We start from the raw sequence: 20,640 nt of genomic DNA on the forward strand, positions 1-20,640 counted from the left end.
TGCTGAAGTCATTTGGGCTACTGTATGTGTGTGTGCGTGTGTGTGTAGGACTAGAGTTTTCTAATTTGCAAATACCACAACTGCACATGCAAATCAGGTAACTGCCTGCAGAAACTACCATATTTAGCTATTTGCATGCACAAGTTTATGATGTGCGGCTACAACTGCATGAACAAATTAAATGCCAATTGCACATGCAATAGCACATATGCCTGATTTAAAAATAAGGTCTATGCATAACACCTAGGCTTGAAAGGGTTAGATTTTTATCAGTAAATGTTGGTAAATGTTGACCAACAAAAATATATTTCCATTGATAATAATCAAGATTTACAGTTAGGTAAAGTCAGAAAAATGCAGCTTGATAACTTATTAGAGACTGTCATTAAATAATTATGGTCTGAACCCTGTTAGCTGATAGCCCCCAGCTAAATAATCAGCCAGTTCTCTTCTGAAGTTTACTTTAGCTTATGCTGGGATTTTAAAAAATAACTATGACCATTATTGACTACGTTCCGACTGTAAGTTCTGTAAAACTTTGTTTTCAATGTTAAGCTTGATTCATCCCAACAGTGTCCCTTTGAAGAATCCAGAGCTGGGTGTGCAGAGAGATAAATATCAGTGCCATGGTGGGGTAACATTCCACACTGCCGCGGAACTCCTACCTCTCCTTTGTCTAGTGCTGGGACTGGAGTTTCTGCTCCTGTCGTTAGATGTTTCCCGGTTTGTTGGCTCAGATTTATTTTCATACGCAGTTGATGACTTCCTGCTATATCTTTGGACAAAAGAAACAAAACCATCATTAGGTTATCACAGGGTGACTGAAGGTGCACTCTTATGTGAATGTCATCCTCAGCAGGCTACCATGGTGTTGTAGCTATGGCATAACCAATCATTCCAGCCTCCCGTTCCCCACACACAGAACTTGAGCACCGACTCCAGCCTTTCATATTACATCCTGTTGGTGGGAAACAGTAATCAGAGATGGAGTGCGACTGGAACCTCAGATCGGAACCAGTTCAAATTCGGGGGGAGGAGGGGTTTGGTGTGGCTAGAAATCCTTAGCTCCAAACCCACCCGTATGTTTTTGGTGAGTCAGCTCCCAAACTAGAAGGGACCCATTTCTGGTTCAGATATGGCCAGAATCATTCTTGCCAGATTTTGGCACAAAATGGTGGAAATCTCAGGAGAGCAGCCAATCTTGTGAGATTTCCACCATTCTGGGCCAAAATTTGATCAAAAGCAGCTCAGGAGATTCTGGTGCCACTGACTGCAAGCTCAGGCTCTGATTTGGCCTATGAAGCCAAACCCCGAATACCAGACCAAACCTAATCCAGATCTGGATCCAAATCACCCCTTCTCACTCTATTAACTTCTGCAAGCAACAGCAGAGGGGCACGGTTGTCATCATTTTTTCAGACTGTTTATTAGTAGCAGAATGAGAATTCTGCTGAAAGAACAGAGCATTTGGATACAAGATGATCCCCTCTCTACACTATGCTGTCTGCTAGGACACCTTTTTTTCCCAACAGTGGCCAGTCCCAGCTGCTCTGGAGGATGGTGCAGTGGCCTTAAGAGTGCCCAATTCTGGAATAACCTGCCCCTAGGAAAGTTTCTAAATGACCACATCAGTTCAGTGTTGGCTTACGCTGTGATGCATGAGGGGTTATACCACTTCTAAACATGTCTTATCCCACCCAGGGTTACTGTGGATATTCTTATTATCCTCACTATGATTTTTCTAATCCTACTAAGGGCTTCGCCCCAATGATGTATAGCAACATCACCTGCCATCTGTGTGCCTCAACTTTCCCTTCCATAAAATGGGATCGTTTCACCATCACTGAAATGCCGTACCTCTTGAATGAAACAACTACTTAACAATGCACAAAAGCAGCACATAATTGTCTGGGATAGGAACTGAAGCTGTGGGATGAATTTAGATAAGCAGAATTTAAATGAGCAGAGTTGCAATTTAGCCAAGACAGCAAAGTTCACACTATTCCTCTTGCAAAAAGTGTCCTGCAATCTTTAATTACCACAAGCATCCAGGATAGTGGTTTTGCATGTCTTTCTCTTCTGAAAGAGCGTTACAGCATTTGACTACAATCCTGAAAGTTGCTGGTTTGAGTCTCACATGATCTCATACTGAAAGGCCATCTCCAATTCACCCAGAAGCTATATGGGTTCCTGATCCATCAGGTTAGGGAAGTCACAGACAGTTGGATGCGATACTGGTCATGTCACTCCTTTGTGTTCTGGTAGCTGTGAAACTGATGTTCCTTTACTGTGTCAGCCGGATGAGCCACTGCCTTGGGGAACTCTGACTTTGACTACTTCCTGCTGAACACTGGGTTTTCCTATGAGGTCTCTGCTCCAAATACTGACCCAGCCCAACTTTGCTTTATCTTGTGGAATCACAGCACAAAGGGGGTGTGGCTGCGTATGACTAGATGAAAGAAAGCATACTGCATAACAACACAGAGGTGGCATCATCCAGTCAGACTTCTCTGATGTTGCAATGAAGGTTTACTGTATTACTGTATGCATTTTACGTATGAGCAACCCAGGATGGGCTGTATTTCCGTGGATGAAATGCAGTCTAATGAATTAATTAGTTTCTAGCCACAGCTGGAGCACTAGTGATACTGGTTGTTCTTCCAATGATACTGTTGCTGAATTTGAATTAACCAGTGCATCTTTTCCAATCACAGGGTTGCTCAGGCACGGGGTGTGGCTATCCTCTGAATCCACGTCTCCTTACCTCTGGGTCCACCTGTGAAAATCCATGGAACCCTGACCATGCAGAATGGCTATTTATGGACGTCAGCAGGCTCAGGGAAAGGTTGGCTCCTTCTCTTTTGTTGGCTCAGGACATTTTGTACCCTAATTCCTGTGTCTTTAATCCCACTGAACCACATAGTAGAGAAGATCGTGGTCTCCTTGGTTAGGATAGCTACCGGGGCAGATTGTGTCAGTGTTCCTAAATAAAGGCCTCTCCTTCTCCCCACTGCCCATATAAGCAATCACCATACACGGGCCTTGCACTGTTGTGACAGTTTGGACAAACGGTGTCTCGTCCAACATCCCCTTTCCCTAGGCAGTCAAGACAGTAAGATCCTTATTTTTCCTTCTGTTTAATCTGCTGTCAGTTAAACTAACATATGCAGCCAGTGGTTCCTCGAGTTAATTAACCGTTAGCTGTAGTATTGTACCTAGTATTTCTGCTTTGGAAACTCAAGCATTTTACATTGCCAATATCTGGCTTGGTTTCGTAAATTTCTCGGGTTGCATTTTACCTGCATTGGAATTGTTTTCTCTTTCTGTCCTCTGGACAATTTTACCCAGAGATCTTCAGCATGGTTAAATCTTAACCAAAGAAAGCACCATCTCTGGAATATTTGCAGGTCTTTCAAAATTAAGGAACAGGAAGAACAAAGTCACTTCCATTTAAAGTCTCCGAAATGGTATTGCAGAGCACTAGCAAGTGAGCCAACAGGCTGTCTGTGTCCCACAGGACCTTTGGGTTTGGTTGATAGTGTTAAAAACAATCAAAAGCTCCAGAAAATCGGCCCAGCATCCCCTTTCCAAACTCAGGCCTTATTTGTTGATGACTTCATTTAGGCCAGGGTGACCAGACAGGAAGTGTGAAAAATCGGGACGGGGGTGGGAGGTAATAGGCACTTATATAAGATACAGCCCCAAATATCAACACTGTCCCTATAAAATTGAGACACCTGGTCACCCTAACCTCATTAAAGTCCATGATCCTTTTCAGTGGGTCGATTTCAATTGACCCTGGTGCTGATCAAATTAATAGGTGCCTGTGGTTTTTTTGGAGAAGGAAACTCCAGTCTGTTGAGTGCATTTTGCTTTGAGATTATGGGTTTGTACAAATGCAAAATCTTTGTTTGCATTTATGTGGGTATGCTTGGGAAGCCACCTAGCACACTCATAATTCATCTGCACCTAAAGATACTGAGATTGGAACAGGTAAAAGATATTCTGATATCAATGCTAGGCAGGTCACCATTAAGTCTGTGATTACCTGGTTGAGTTGGAGGAATTCATCGGTGCATGGTACACACTCTCCGTGATTCTTTGGTGTAGCTGGCTTGCTTCTGTTAGAGAAAGAAAAGAAATAGCTCCACATTGCACTGATCATTCCCTTTTTGTGGATACATCAGAGCACATGGTAACGGAAACTGGACTCAGGTGTTGAATTAATAATAACTAGAGAAAGATCCAAACCAGATCCCTGGATCCAAATACACCTGAAATGTCACATGTACTGCTCAGGTGAAAATCTTCAAGTTAAAACACAGGGCACAATATTTTGGGAGCATCACTAATGAGTTAGAGAATCAGTGACATTCTGCTTGAATCATGGCTTAAAACCTAAGGAAATTTTGATAATACAGGCAGCAAGGGTAGCTCTGCCTCAGTGACCCAGATAACCCACTATACTAGCCCTGAATGGCTCAGCCCAGATTCCCTATAGTATGTCCTATGGAATATAAGTTTTCAGACCACCCCTTGAACACCTCCTCTCCACTGATGTCTTCACAGCACTGTTCGACATTTGTTAGGGGTCTGCAAATGAAAAAAGATTGAAAACCACTGTTCTAGAGGTTTCAATTAGTTATCATTTCTGCTTCCCTCTGAATGTGGTACAGTTGGAGTCCCGGTAAGTAAGGCAGCCTGGTTTACAGATGGAGGGGGTGAAGAATATGAAAAAAGGCACCAATAATATATATTTTTAAACCTCTCTATGCCATTTCTAAAAGACTCTTTTTCTGTAAGATACGTGGCACAAACAGAATGCATGGGGGTGTCGTGTGCCACCAAGGCACTCACTTGGGATAACCTGCATCCCTCACTCATGGCTTCACCACTCACGCAGGAATCCACCCCAAACTCATACCAGCAAAACTTTTATAGCATAGTGCATTCACACACACCCTCTTTTAGAGTTTCGCTGCAAGCTACTTTTCACTGCTGAGTTCATTCATTTTCATGGCCAATTTTTTTTTCCACCTGATTTTATCTCATTGCTGTGTCACGCTTCATGCAGGTTAAGGCCTAGGTGCTGGAACTAGGTGTACTGCCACACCTCCTGGCTTGAAGTGGTTTCTAGCATATTCAGGGTTTACAGTTTGGTTCAGTGGCTCTCAGCACCACCCCCGCTCTACAAATCGTTCCAGCGCCCCTGGGTTAAAGGCAACAGTTCGTAAGGAAAAACTATACAAGACCTTGCTGGACAGTCTGCACTGCCCAGAGAGTCATAAAGCTTAACATATTAATGCTTCTTTCATATATATATATATATATATATAAGGTACTTAAATGGGCCATTACCACAGTATTCGAGCACCTCACAATCTTTCCTGTATTCATCCTCACAACACCCTGAGAGATAAGGAAGTGCTACTACTCCCATTTCAGAGATGGGAAACAGGCCCAGAGAGATTAAGTCCCTCACCCAAGATGACACAAAAAGTCTGTGGTAGAGCAGGTAATTGAACCAGGATCACCTGAATCTTAGATTAGCGCCCTACCCACTGGACTATCCTCCCTCTCATCATCATGTTTTATGAGCAAGGCAAACTATGCTCACTAGTTTAATAAGGGTCAAACTTCACTCATGTATTTCACTTACAAACAATTATGTTAATTTTCAACATACTGGGCCTGCTCTAGCTGATTTCATTTGGCAGCACGCACCCGTTCAATAACCCATTTTAGCTGCCCCCTGTTGAATATCAGATACTGAGCCATTGCAACACCACAAAGATCACACACTGTGTCCTACCTCTGCATGCTTCCAGTTGTCCTGTCAGGACTTTTCTAATCTCAGAAACCCAGATGTTTTTCAACTCGATGGAAGATGCCTGTAAACACAGGAAAGGTACATAGCAGATATAGTCCAATGCCATTGGCAATCCTATGGCTGCTTTAACCTAAAATCTACTGTTAGCCTTTCCTTGTGATAAACCTCTCTGACCAGAACTGGGACCAAAAAAGCAAAGGGCCCTTTACAAAATGAAAAATTACATTGGATCTAAAAGTTCCCATCATTATTTTTCTATCTGGACTCCTGAGTCGTTTTCCGTCATTTCATTTTCTTTTTCATCCACACCGAAATCACGACAAATTTCCTCAGGGATAAAGGTGACGTTAGAACTTCATGAGACGCACGACTAGCAGGCTCAGGATCACTGCTGTTCTAACAATGTGCTTATTCTGAGAAAGGGAGTAACATTAAAAATCACAATCTTCTTTCCTTCATAGTCTCTCTGTCTTCGCCACTACAGGAAATTACAACCTGGCTAAAGGAAACATGGCTGAAAGGAAGCAAACTCCTTTATAGAAACCATTGTCTTTACCTGAATGATATAGACCTCTTCTCGGCCATTGTACCAGATCTCAAACTTCTTGTTATCGCCCTTTACATTTTCTGTGATGCCAACAGTACTCATCTGTTGCAAAATAAAAAAGGAAAACTCGGAATTTAATATTAACTTACTTTTAAATGATATCCCCTCTGACGGGCACTATACAATGGACGTGTCCTATTCTGGATATTTTTACAGAGTGCATAAAATATGTTCGAATTATTTTTTAATCAACATTAAATTCATCATTGCATCCTTTTAACTGTCAGTATTTCTCTCTGACAGATTACAGAAAGCACTCATTCAGTAGCAGCACATTTGTTAAATTCAAATGTTGACCCTGTGAGGTACTGATCACTGTGGTCCCAATCCAGCAAAGAACTTAAGCACGTGAATTGTCCCAGCGACTCCATCATCAAATGTATGTGCTTGGCTGGATCAGGACCAGGATCTTGCAGATCACACCCCATGGCCCTGTGAAATGATCTCTCTTCCTGCGTGCAGACCTGTTGACTTCAGTGGTGTTCCATGTCGATGCAGGACTCTGCCCACACAAATCTTATTGGGGAACTGGGGTCTAAGATGCTTGTGGTAAGGATTTGAGTGCTGAGCACCCACAACTCCCATTAGCTTTCATGTTCAGCATCTCTATGGATTAAGCCCTAAGGCTGCAGCTTGGCAAATCATGTCGCATAAGAATCTGGAGGCCAAAAAAAGGATTTAGGGCAAATAAAACTGTAGGTACTTTTGATAGCTTCCAAACACATGAGGACAAAAGACTGAAAATATCAACACAACAAAGCTAATGTCTATAATTCTATAAAACTCTTAAACTGTATTTCTCATCTCCCAGATCATCAGGCTGGAGAGAGTCTGTATTACACACTGCACTAATATACACAGGTATATGCTGTAGGTGTTCTCTATAAAAGGTTGCCTCAGAAATTCCGCTTTGTACACTTGTTCAGACTGCAAGTCGAATGCAATGATAGAAAGCAAGGCCATATTTTAAAGCATATACACGCGGGGCTGTGGGCGGGGGGAGGGTGTACAGCTAAAGTTGGGTGATCAACCTTAACTCTGCATTACCTGACTCTTGAGACCTTGGTTACTCAACCTTAACGAGACTGTTGCCTAGCAAGTAAAGGGCTGCTTGGACGCCCTTACTAATGAAAGGAAGGGCTGTAGGGCTGGGTGCTCGTTTTCTATAGTGTATATACAGCAAAACTAGCGGCCCCTCAGCATGGGGAGGGGAAATTCTTTATACGTAGGCTTGGAAGGATTCAATCTTTATCAGTACGTGTTGATAAATATCAATTTCACCGGCCACATACAAACCGCCGAAAAAATATTTCCATTAACGATCATCGAAATGTACAGATACGCAGCATTTTTTTGTACTTTGCCTGACAAACCCTTAGTGTTTGATTTAAGGATATTTACTTTGTATATTTTGACATGTGATGGGGACAAAATGTGTTTTAATGGTTAGAAAGCTTGAACTTTTTGAATCTCAATGTCTAGTATCATGAAATAATTACTAGCTGGCCTCCCCCAATTTTGAGCAACTGAAACATTGAAATAGATAAAAATCTAAAAAAAATGCTTAAAATACACACTGTCAAAATTTCAAAAAATAAAAATAGAATTCTGCCAAGTGTACTTATAAGGAAGAGGCCCTCCACCTACAGACCCAAAGAGCAGGAGAACGCTCACATGCTATAACATAAGACAAATTGGAATTCTTATCCCATCTTACATACAATACACACATACTCTATTACTTTTATGTTTTTGAACAGCTGATGCCTTCATAAACAGACATGGTTAATGGCCGGTGTATTGCAACGTCACACACATAATGTTGTCCTAGATGTTGCCAACTGAAGTCCAAAGGATCAGCCCATTGTACTTGATGGGAGAATTTGACCCCCAGGAGTATAACAAATGTTAACAAACAGTGTCAGGATTCAGGGGTTGGAACATCACCTCAGTGAATTTCAAGAGTCATCAAGTTTTTTGGGGATTCATTTGCAGATATTTTTGTAACACAACATAGGTTGGAGTTCACAAGCACAGCCCTGCTCCACCGACATCAGTAGGAAAACTCTCAGTGCCTAAAACTAGAGCACGATGGGGCCCTCTATCCAGAACAATCAGAGATGGACCCAAAAACTGCTTATCCCTGCTTCTCACTCTAGGATGTAGCCAGTGCAGAACACTTAAGGCTTCACTCTGCACTGAGCTAACTTCCCCCTGGAATTTGGGGCCCTTTCTGCTACAGAAGTAATAGAGTTCAGATGAAAATTCAGATCCAGATAAAAAAATTCAGAGCCAGACCTAGGTTTGGATTTCAAAGACACCTGAAATTCCAGGGTTCATTGGCCCATCTCCAATTGGTGTTTCACTCAATTAAAAATGAGACCATTCCCAGAGCTCCTGCCTTATTCAACTTGCCTCCGTAGAAAAGGTCTTTCATACTTCTAATCTTGTCTTTAAAACGTCCACCTCCATGCTATTTTAAACTTGCTTCACTAGTGGATATATACCTCTCCTCTCCTTCTCTACCATGCCCGTTACCTTTAAAGAATTCTTAAAGCTGTATGAAGGAGACTTCTCGTGGCCGTCCGTGTTTTCGTCCCGTTTCTTGCAGAAGAGCAGGATCTTTGTGTAGAGAAAGAGGTGCCTCTGCATCGGTTTGAACCTAGCCAAGTCTTTCACCTTGCTATGGCCCTTCTTGTGATCAGTCCAGACGTTGAAGGAGCCCTGCATCAGCAGCTTGCCAAGCTCATGCACGTCTCCCTGTCGGACAAGAGTGGGGAAAAGAAGGGTTTTCACATGGGTGACATTCAAACCAGAAAAACAGAGGGCAGACTCATTTTCCCCACTGTTTAAATCAAATGATTGATGGTTGTGACTAGGGAACCAAAGGTCTCCATTGTGGGCCACAGCACTGGGCTATCTAGGGCGCTCGGGATCAGCGTGCAGCCAGGGCTAAGGAGTCAGCTGCATTCTTCACTGTTCAGCTCTACTCCCCAGCCGTAACCTCTGTGGCTCGTAATAGGGTTCACAAGCCCAATACTGGGCATAGGCAAAAGGGACAGGAGCAACTTCCCTGCTTACAGGTGGCCAGACTGACCACACCCCAACACAGCTTCTAGAACGGCCGATCATGGAGCCAGGCACCCACAGCTGCGACCAATAAAGAAAACAAGACCGGCTACACAGGAGGGAGAACAGAATGGGATAGCAGAGGGGCAAGGTTCCCAGGCCAGGCTGCCTCTAAGACACTGACACGGAGACAAAGGAGGCCTGCAGTGCCAGCCCTGGAGTTTAAGGGATGATAGACTCAATTTAGGTTAAGAATTTAAGGACTGGTCTAAGTGTAGGTGCATTAAAGGGGACCAGTCAGGAGAAAACTGGGGTCCTTAGAGCGACTCCCCGGGATCAGCTGATAGGCTCCCTCACTTATCCATTCCCCCTGCCATTTTCCATGCCCACAACATCTAGGTCGCACCCCTCCCAGTTAAGACAATCAGCTCCGGCCTCTCTGAGGGACTTCCGGCCAGACTGGGGCTCCTGTCTGATGACCCCCAGGAGTTTGATGAGAGGGAGAAGCTGCCTCTATCAAAAACTGACAATCTGGGCTCCAACGTCCCTCCCCTCCAGAGCAGTGTTAAGGGGCCTTAGGGCTTGTCTACGCTGCCCTGCGGTGTGCACCATCGGGGGACTGAACAGCAGTGTGCCTCCAAGTGCTGCGCAGTAATTCACCTGTCTGGATGCCGCCGGTGCAAACTAAATGGTTCCTAGCTCGCGTTGATGTAACCCTGTTTGAAGAGGAACCTTTCAGTCCATGTCCACCGCAGCCACGCAGGGGAGTTACTGGGCAGCACTTTGGTGCGCACTGCTATTCCTGCCCATAGTCTGAACTGCGGGACAGTGTAGATGTATCATTAGTGTCCAGTAATTTGAGCACGAGCCTGCACCGTGGGAGACCTGCTCTGCCACAGACATCCAGGCTGACCTGGGTATGTCAGGCAGGGCCAGATGTGTAAAGATTTTCACCTGCCTATCTGCATCTCTGGGCACCTGGAGTCTGGCCCTTAGTCTCTCTGTGCCTCAGTTTCCCATCTATAGCCCGGGGGGATAAAAGCTCTGCCCCATCTCAGAGGGGAGTGCGAGGAGAAATACATTAAAGATTGTGAGGTGCTCAGATACTATGGGGATGGGCGCCAGACACGTACCAGAGAGAGCGAGAATAAGCATCAGACCTTCTGCTTTAAGAGCCTGATCCAAAGCCCACCGATGTCAATGGGGGAGTATTTGTATCAACTGTAATTGACTTTGGATCAGACCCGAAGAGCACAAGACGTGTAAAATATTTTAGTACTAAAGAGTGTAGGAGTAAAATGGGTGAAAGGAATGTCAAAGTTATGCGTTAATGGACATTAAGAAACAGAGAAGGGACCCATTATACCTGCAAACTATTTTATAAGGAATAATTTGGATCTGGTTTCAGAGTGGTAGTCTGTATCAGCAAAACAACAAGGAGTCCATGTGGCACCTTAGGACTCCTCGTTGCTTCTTTTAATTTGTATCTGTGATACAGGATTATAGAACAAGCAACGATTCCTTTGACAAGGATAAGTTTTGGCCCCAATCCTAAAACTTGTACAGGGAGTCAACTGCAGGACCGGGGCACTGATTTGCAATGGAGGTGCTTAATTTTTGGCAACGCTGATCATGGTGCCAAGAGAGAGGCGATATCTGAGATCTCTTGGCCCAATCCCACAGAGGGCTTCGAATATCAGCACAGAGACCTTGAACTCCGTGTCTTCAATGGGGAGCCAATGCAGAGAGGGAAGCACAGGGCAAAGTGTTCATGGGCACCTGTGTTGCTCAGCAGATGGACTGTGCCCAACGGAGCTTGTTTGGGGTGCGTGGTTTCATTCTGAAATGCAATTATTTCCTGATACTACAGGACATCGTGTCTCTTGTTTATGGAAGATTGGAGATGTGTTTGAACTACCATTGCATCTCACTGCCACGCAGAGAGTATACTTATTCAGCAGGGTCAAGTTTTTATGCAAAAAGGGCAATCCAGTAACAAGAACTGCTTCTGAACATTTCTGTTCTCCCAACCATCAGCCCGCAAGTAATCTTTCCATGATGGCTTCCTAGTAGATGTTTAGATTCCAGCAGCTTCTTACACAGGAGTTCTGCCCCTCAGCTCTGCACACGCAGATCACCAAAAAGTAGAATAACCTACACAAGTCACGGGCTCAAACCTGTTGCTCTATTGGGATAATGCCACCCTCAAAAAGCATGTTAGGCCAGGCCAACTAGGCATGTCTACCACACCTGTGTGCTTGAAGAGTCCCACCTCAAATCAGGGAACGGTTTGACTAGAGGTGGGAGGTGTTGGCCCTGCAGTTCTCACTAGTTATCATAGCCTACTATCTGAAAAGGGCGTATTGGGAATGAATTTATTGAGTGCAATTTATTCCATAACTTATCTCCAATAAATAAGCATGCATGAGCCCCTTTAGAAGTGTTGTCAACACAGATCTTGTATGGCTACGTTGTGGCCATCGTGGCTGGCTACCTGTGAGACTTTACACACAATTTTTAGCTCGCTCAAGGAAGCAAATATACAAGTATTCTAGCCCTCAGGGATAGCATGTGGGTTTGGTGCAATTCCCTGCAAGAGCTTGGGGCAAATTCATAAGTGGAGGTGCGGAAGAGGTGTTAGTTGAATTCACAAGTGTAAATCTGACATGAGATTCAGAGGCAAGAATATGCAAATTAGATCGTGTCCCCCACGATTCATGTCCGTGGGGAGGTGGTCTTTCCATTCACAGATCGCGCCAGTGTCAGGGCAGGGATGTCAGCTGCCTGTACAGTAGCCCCCCGCATCCCAACCCTTCCACACGGTGCAGCATTTTATGGAGAAAAATATTGTACATGTAAAGGTGGTAGAGGGAATTTCAGGAGATAGAATGTTAGTACCTAAATTTAAATTAGGCTAAGACAGTAGAAATGCCAATCCTCTCTTTTTAGGCTGGACCAGAAGTACCGTGCAAACTGGAACGGTAATCAGAAATGCTGTCCCCATGAGATTGCCAATCCAGTTTTGCAGACCCACGAAGTTCTGATAGATTGTACAAGCATCTGAACTTTTGGGTGCTCATCCAACCCAGACATGTGAACCTGGTGAGGTTCAGCCATTGCTCCTATGGTTTGGGGAGACTTTCATAAGCCGATGCCCCTGAGACATGGGTCATTGTAGGAGAATCTCTTCCCCTCTTGAAAGGTGAAGAGTAAAATACAAGAACTCAAGGAAATCCCTGTCTTTTACACTGACACAACTAAAGTCTTCATTCTTTCAATACTATATATAGTAGACAAATGCAGCAGATTCAACAGTGTCACAGTTCCACCAGGTGTCACTGCAGTCACTGCGTACCGCTGTAGGGATTTGAGAGGGTTGTAACTACTTCAAAAAGTTACAACAAAAAATAACCAACTCAGTTTGAGCAGCTGCCTCAGGTCAAATCTGACCCCCAAAATAAGATTTTGTTACAGGTTTTGCAAAAGATGTAGCCAGTAGAGATGTGTCCAGTTTTTTTATTTTGCTGCAATGGAAACAGCTTTTCACAAACCCAAAAATGTTCCCAGGCAGTGTTTGTATCCTGAACTTCTAGTAATATGTTGTTAAAGTGAGTGGGAGCTTTGCCATTGGCTTCAATGGGAACAGAATCAAGTCCATAGCGTATGAAAACGTGAAAATGAAATTTACTATTCAAAAGTAAAACTGAGCAGGTCAGTTGTCATTTTCTATTTCAGAGAAATACAAAAAGTAAACAAACAGCATAAATGATTTAAAAAATCATTTTACCATTCAATTTTAATAATCTAAGACAGGGATCGGCAACCTTTGGCACGTGGCCTGTCAGGGAAATCCGCTGGCGGGCCAGGACAGTTTGTTTACCTGCAGCGTCCGCAGGTTTGGCTGATCGCAGCTCCCACTGGCCGTGGTTCGCCGTTCCAGGCCGATGGGAGCTGTGTGAAGCGGCGTGGGCCAAGGGATGTGCTGGCCACCGCTTCCCGCAGCCCCTATTGGCCTGGAACAGCGAACCGCGGTCAGTGGGAGCTGCGATCAGCCGAACCTGTGGACACTGCTGGTAAACAAACCATCCCAGCCCGCCAGCGGATTTCCCTGACAGGCCACGTGCCAAAGGTTGCCGATCCCTGATCTAAAGTGTTATTAATAGCATTGTTTAAGTATATATGGACAAAATCCTCTCCTGGAGTTAACTGGTAGATCCACTGAACAGATGGCCTCAGAATCTAGCCCTGTATATTTAATCATGATATGAATGATGAATTTGATAGTGTCCCTTTAAATCCTAAAACAAAATTAGAACGATGGGAAAGATGTAAGTCCCCTTCTGTAGGCTGCTGTCACAGATTATATAGCTCTTCCAATGCAGATTCAAAAGTTATGTAATATATTTATTTGTCCAGTCAGAACAGGATTCAGTACTGAAACCTATTTTAAAATCACCCTTTCAGTTTGCAAAGCAGAGACATATAACAAAACATCAGATCTGCAGCTGGTTGCTGGAGAAATCTTATAACAAACTAATGCAGAGGTAGTTTTTCAATTAACAAATCTGAATACATTGGGTATCTCCAGCTCCAGTAATGTAGGAGAAATCCATAACTAAATATAAATTACCCTGGAAAACTTCAACTTATATACAGCAGGAGGAGGGGCAATTCCCATTTTAAATATCAGAGGGGTAGCCGTGTTAGTCTGGATCTGTAAAGCAGCAAAGAGTCCTGTGGCACCTTATAGACTAACAGACGTATTGGAGCATGAGCTTTCGTGGGTGCATCTGACGAAGTGGGTATTCACCCACGAAAGCTCATGTTCCAATACGTTTGTTAGTCTATAAGGTGCCACAGAATTCCCATTTTGTTACTCATGTCAATGTTGTTTTTCAGAACAAAGATGACTACTACAGTACAGTAATTAGAAACTATTCCTATTCTAATTGCTCAACAATGAGCCCAGATCTGTTAATCAACTGATACTGGGTGAAATTCACCCATGCCCAGGGCCACACAAGGCATCATTGAAGTCCTTCAGGCTTTGAGGGCTTATGTGGGACTTAAATAGTGCATAGGCTTAGTGCTAGTCCTTTGTACAGTGGGCGAATTTGACCCATTGGAAGAGACATTATTATATAGTGTATGTGTTTGCTACTATTGTAACAAATCCATGGCAAGGCAGAACTTCAGTATTGTTGCTCCACCTTGTACACACCCTGGCCAACTTAAAACTTTTTGCAACCGCAGGGTTAGCACTCAGATCCTCCTGTTCCACAAGCATTTGCTCCACTACATGAGCTAAAGGAGCATCTCCATTACGTGTTGACATTATCTATGACACACGCTGGGCAGTTCTAATTCCACCCTGTAAAGAGCAGTATTGACGGTAGTGGTTTCTACCTACTAGCTAATTCATTACAATATCATCTAGTGCTCTTAGCTCCCAGATACATGTATAATTGGCGATATATTATGAATCACAGAATCCTAGACATTAGAAATTGTTAAAGGCATGTTAGGAACCTAGTCCATCCCGTCGCACAATGAAAGATTACTTTTCTGATCCAGACATTACAGCATATTCTCCAGTGTTTTGTCCCATTATACATGACACTAATAGGCTTTCCACCACTTCCTTTTGGAGATTATTCCCCAACCCAACACAGCTTCCCAACACAGTTTTTCCTGATATTCAGCCTAAATTTTACTTTAATGTCCATCCCATTATTCCTACTTATAAATTGCTTGAACCAGACTAAATAAATTCTTCCTTCGTGTTTATATCCTTCTGATGTTTCTAAACGGTGAGCACATCCCCATCAGTCCACACGGGATGAACAATGCATTATTTAAAGTCATTCTTTTAATAGTCATTCTTTTCTCATGCGGTAATCACTGCTACCTCTTAATCAGCGACTCATTTCTCTTTGTAGATGAGGGCCACATTCATCCCTGATAAAAAGCGACCAAGAGTCCTGTGGCACCTTATAGACTAACAGACGTTCTGGAGCATGAGCTTTTGTGGGTGAATACCCACTTGGTCAGATACATATGCAAAGCTCATGCTCCAAAACGTCTGTTAGTCTATAAGGTGCCACAGGACTCTTGGCTGCTTTTACAGATCCAGACTAACACGGCTACCCCTCTGATACATTCATCCCTGATGTAACTCAGCTGACTTCAGTGCAGTTACCACTGATTTGCACTGCTACTACTGTTGTCATCAATGTATTTGAGGCAGTAAGTGTAGGCTTCTATTGCCCAATTTATACACCAACCAGCTTTTCCTGGCCCATAGCTAGTGCCTTGGGATTTTGGGGGGTCTGTACTGGAGTCACAAACAGTTTTCAACCACTACCTTATTCTGGACCAGTCAAGCCTGCTTCTTCCCATGTACAAACTTCAGTGTCAAACTCATTGCTCAAAGGAGCTGCATCCTGCTGTCACATCCACCTACCCCCACCTCCTGCACATGTTGCTCAGTTGAAATTTTGTCATTTATATTTGATCACTGCTACATCTCATCCTGTGTCTTTCTGTCAGAGATCTGTCACCTGGGCAGGCTCTGAGTTAGAGATCAGAAATCTGGACTCCTGCAACATGCAATAGTGGTGCGTATGTCATGATTGGATCTGGTTGGAACATTGCCCAGTCCATGACTAATAATACAAATAATACATAATACAAATAATAAATAATAATAATACCTCATATCCCGTGATGGCTATTTGATGCATGGAATCATTCACTGACTTGATGATATCAAGCATTGTGGCCAGTGCCTCTTCCAATTCGGCGGTGCCTTCAGAATTCTTGCTGCATTTCAGCATTTCCTATTTAAGCAATGAAGACAGTCATATCAAGGGACATCTCAAAAGTCCATATCCTTGATCAGAGAGCTATGAGAAGACCACTACACATGCTGTACACACAGAGGAGTGGAGTTATAGGAATGGCAGGAGAGAGACTTTTTAAGCTTTTGGACATTTGTAAGTTTCATGGATTCATTTATGACCAAACAGGGCCATTGTGATCATCTAATCTGATCTCCGGCTTTAACACAAACCATAGGATTTCACTAAGTGGTTCCTGCGTCAAGCCCATAACTTCTGACTGGGCTAGAGCATTTCTTTTAGAGAGACACCCAGTCTTGATTTAAAGACTGCAGACGATGGGGAATCCACCATATCCCTAGGTAGATTGTTCCAATTATTACCCTCACTGTGAAAAACATGCTTCTAATCTCTAGTCTGAATTTGTCTACTGTCAGCTTCCAGACACTGGATCTTGGCTTTGTCTGCTACATTAAGGAACCCTCTCTATTATCAGCAATCGCTTCCATCAATGTACTTGCAGACCATGACTAAATCACCTCTCAATCTTCTTCTTGATAAACTAAGGCCTGGTCTACACTAGGGGTGGGCGGGCGAGCTAAGTCGGTCTAAATTACGCAACTTCAGCTACGAAAATAGTGTAGCTGAAGTCGATGTACTTAGAGCTACTTACCACAGTGTCTTCACTGCGGTAGGTCAAATGCTGCTACTCCCCCGTCGACTCCGTCTACATTTCTCACTCCAGTGGAGTACCAGAGTCAAAGGGAGAGCGCTCGGCGGTCAATTTATCGTGTCTTCACTAGACGCAATAAATCAACCTCGGTGGCTCGATCACTCCGGAGGTAAGTGTAGACATGCCCTAAGTAGATTGAGCTTCTTTAGTCTCTAACTAGAAGGCTAGCTTTCCAGACACTGAATTTTTAGTAGGAGCAGGAAAGATGCAGAGAAATCTTCCAGCTCACTTAAACCCTCCCTCCACCCCAGCTATTGACTAACCCACAAACGGACATTTGAAATGTCTTTTTAAAGGATGGTCACTTCAAAAGGACAACGTTAATCTCCAATCAAAAATGCATTAAAATTGTACTTTAAAAATGGGCTCATTCTCTGAGATAAGAGATCTTCCCTCTGTATGTCCCCAGCATGGGGCATGGGGGGCAAAGTCCTAGGCCTGCTGGGGAACAGGTGGCCAAAAATCAGGAAAACAAAAATAAAACAATAAAAAGGCCAAAATATGCAGTCTCTCCATGTATGGATCTTCTGCTTTGGACCCCAAATATCTAAGGTACACAGTGCTCACAGGGTCCCCTACAAGCACCTCTCTCCTGTCTTTCATTCTCTAGTCACTGGTTATCCCTGGAGAGTTCTGTGGAAAGTTTGGGACTTAATTCTCTTCTCATTTATTGCAGTTACAGCTCTGTAAAAGCTGAGAGGAGAATCAGGCCTTTTGATTTGAAATGGAGCCTTCTCCTATATCAACCCTTTGCTCTTGTACATGTGGAAGCTGTAACCCCAACGCCGACGTCATTTATTCCAGTTTTGCACCCGTGCAACTCCATTGCAATTAATGGAGTTGTTCCTGATTTATACCCATCTGAGGTCAAAATCAGGCCCTCTCTGTCTTCACTCAAAGTACCTAACTAAGAAAAAGTCAAAGCATTTAAAGCATTGAGCATTTAAAAAGATTTTTTAAAAACTGGCAGGGTCAATACTGAAATCCTGAAGCGCAAAGGTGCTGGAGGCTCTTAACTCCACTGAGCTCCACAGCAACCACTCAGCAGCCCATGGGACTGAACTGATAACGCATAATTTTTTTATCCCATGTTGCTTGGGGGATTCACCTATTAACCTGTTGGGTTCCAGGAATATGTTTTTTGGCTACCAAGTGATGAGACAAAAGTTTCAGTGACTCATCTTATTTCTAGTGACCCCCAATAAGCTCAGGCAAGTTCCTGCTTGGTAACTCTTCACTAGTCTTTATGAGTTTATTATCACTATGACATGAGCGCTTGGTTGGGTAACTGTAGGCTTCATTTCAGAAGCACAATGGAATGTCACAACAGGGTCTGCACTAAATATTATACCAGTAAACAAACAGCACTTCCAAGGAGTTCATCCAACTTGCCAACTATAAAGCCAGCAACAGTACAGTGCTGTATCTACTAAAGCAAATGGGAATAAAGATTCTGGTTGGTCTCAGCAGTGTTCTTCACAACTGCTGAGAGCGGACGTGCCACTGGGAAGTCACCCTGACAAAACCATGACCTCACTGTTACTTCTGAAAATCCGCTCCCTCCCTCTAATTTCTGTTTACTAGGGAGGAGACAGACTCCTTCACCAGAGCTGTGTGAACCTTCACCTGGTTTAGTTACAAACCTGAAATTCGGGCCAGACTTGTGAACCTTTTGCCAAAACAGGGTCCAATTTCAGCCAAGCTGGGCCAAGTCTCAGGTGAGCAGAATTAAAGGTGTGTGTAATATGGCGCTACATTTTAGGTGGAAACCATGCAACCGTCAGTTGTTGCACCTAGTTTTGATTCAAAACTTGGCAAAGATAAGCCGCAGATGCAAAGGCTTGAACTGGAATCCCCCTCTATGGTTTTGGTTCAGGCTCATGTCTACGTCCCAAACGCGGAGCAAAATACAGCTGAAATTGTTCAAACCCAAAAACTCCAGGTGAAAAGGAAACTGAAGAAAGGGGTTCACACAAATCCCAACCTGCTGACATCCTATGGCGCTGCCTTTAAATACGTGACTGTCCATGCCTCAGAGGGAAAGAGCAAGATGCACTTTATGTTACCTGTTGTGGAATCCCTACTATTATGAGCAATCTCTACCACCATCATCTCGTTAGGAGGCTGCCATTTAAAACTAGCTAAACTGATTGAAACCAAATAGAGTTTCAAAAAAAAAAAAAAAAAAAAACCCATGATCCAGGAGCTAAAAGCTGATCAGTCCATTGCTCACCAAGACTAGCCTCCTATGCATTGCCTCTTTCTTACTATCCACTTTTTAATTGTGAAAGGTTTCAGAGTGGTCGCCGTGTTAGTCTGTATCAGCAAAAAGAACGAGAAGTATCTGTGGTACCTTAGAGACGAACAATTTTATTTGAGCATAAGCTTTCGTGGGCAAAAACCCACTTCATCGGATGCATGCAGCGGAAAATACAGTAGGAAGATATATATACACAGAGGACATGAAACAACGGGTGTTGCCATACTAACTATAATGAGAGTAATCTGTTTATAATCAGCAGGAGGAAAAAAACTTTTGTAGTGATAATCAGGATGGCCCATTTCCAACAGGTGACAAGAAGGTGTGAGTAACATTGTGGGGGAGGGGAGAATTAAGCATGGGGAAACAGGTTTTACTTTTGTGGCAGAGCTCTGACCTTGCTCCTGTGGGTCCTGCGCTTCTAGGCGGTTTATGCTTAGCCTCAGTGGCTCACTGTGACCCTCCACGTAGCCCTTCTCTCTCTAGGTCCAGGGTTACAGTCTACTGAGCCCTTTTCATCATAGGCTGCAAGGAGGTTGGTGAGAGAACTCCCACAGTCTCTGTTCAGCCTCCTGTCCTGACAGGGACCTGACTTCCCCTTCCAGGAGATGTTCCTGTAGTGGTGGGTTGGGGGGAACCCGGGCCCGCCCTCTACTCCATGTTCCAGCCCAGGGACCCTAATGGTAGCAGTTGTTGGCAGCCAGCCTTTCACTGCCAGAGTTGCTACATTTCCCTGGGCCACTTCCCCACAGCTCTCCTGCTTCTCCCTTCTTCACCCTTACCTTAGGGCTCCTTTAACGATGTTTTAGGGTGTCTTCAGTAACCAGCCCTTCAGCCGCACTTCCTCTCCTCTGGCTCCTTGGGCTCCTCTGCCTGACTGGAGTGAGCCCTTTTTATAGTATCAGCAGGGCCTTAATTAGAGTCAGGTGGTCACATTAACTGAATGGCCTCACCTGACTCTTTACAGGTTAATTAGAGTCAGGTGTTCTCATTAGCCTGGAGCAGCCCCTGCTCTGGTCAGTCAGGGAACAGAAAACTGTTAATCCAGTGGCCAGTATATCTGCCTTCAGCTATTCTGCTGTACCCAACTGGCCTGAGTCTATCACACTTTGTGTAATGACCCATCCACTCCCAGTCTTTATTCAAGCCTAATTTAACAGTGTGCAGTTTGCAAATTTCACCTCCACATCTACCAATGTGATCTATGCCATCATGTGCCAGCAGTGCCTCTCTGCCATGTACATTGGCCAAACCGGACAGTCACTACGCAAAAGAATAAATGGACACAAAAATCAGACGTCA

General features: G+C 43.9%; 1 protein-coding gene across 1 annotated transcript in view; it reads right to left on the reverse strand.

The window, feature by feature from the left end:
* MCF2L2 (MCF.2 cell line derived transforming sequence-like 2) overlaps nt 1–20,640 on the reverse strand; it is a 296,032-nt gene that overhangs the window by 18,963 nt on the left and 256,429 nt on the right. Inside the window, exons 22-27 of the mRNA XM_045031256.1 lie at nt 16,220–16,345; nt 8,976–9,197; nt 6,387–6,479; nt 5,813–5,891; nt 4,049–4,121; nt 666–775 (exon numbers count right to left, since the gene is read on the reverse strand). Of these exons, the coding sequence (XP_044887191.1) occupies nt 666–775; nt 4,049–4,121; nt 5,813–5,891; nt 6,387–6,479; nt 8,976–9,197; nt 16,220–16,345 (703 nt within the window). The remainder of the gene's footprint in view (nt 1–665; nt 776–4,048; nt 4,122–5,812; nt 5,892–6,386; nt 6,480–8,975; nt 9,198–16,219; nt 16,346–20,640) is intronic.

This window comes from Mauremys mutica, chromosome 9 (genome assembly GCF_020497125.1).
Source record: "Mauremys mutica isolate MM-2020 ecotype Southern chromosome 9, ASM2049712v1, whole genome shotgun sequence".
Classification (NCBI taxonomy): Eukaryota; Metazoa; Chordata; order Testudines; family Geoemydidae; genus Mauremys; species Mauremys mutica.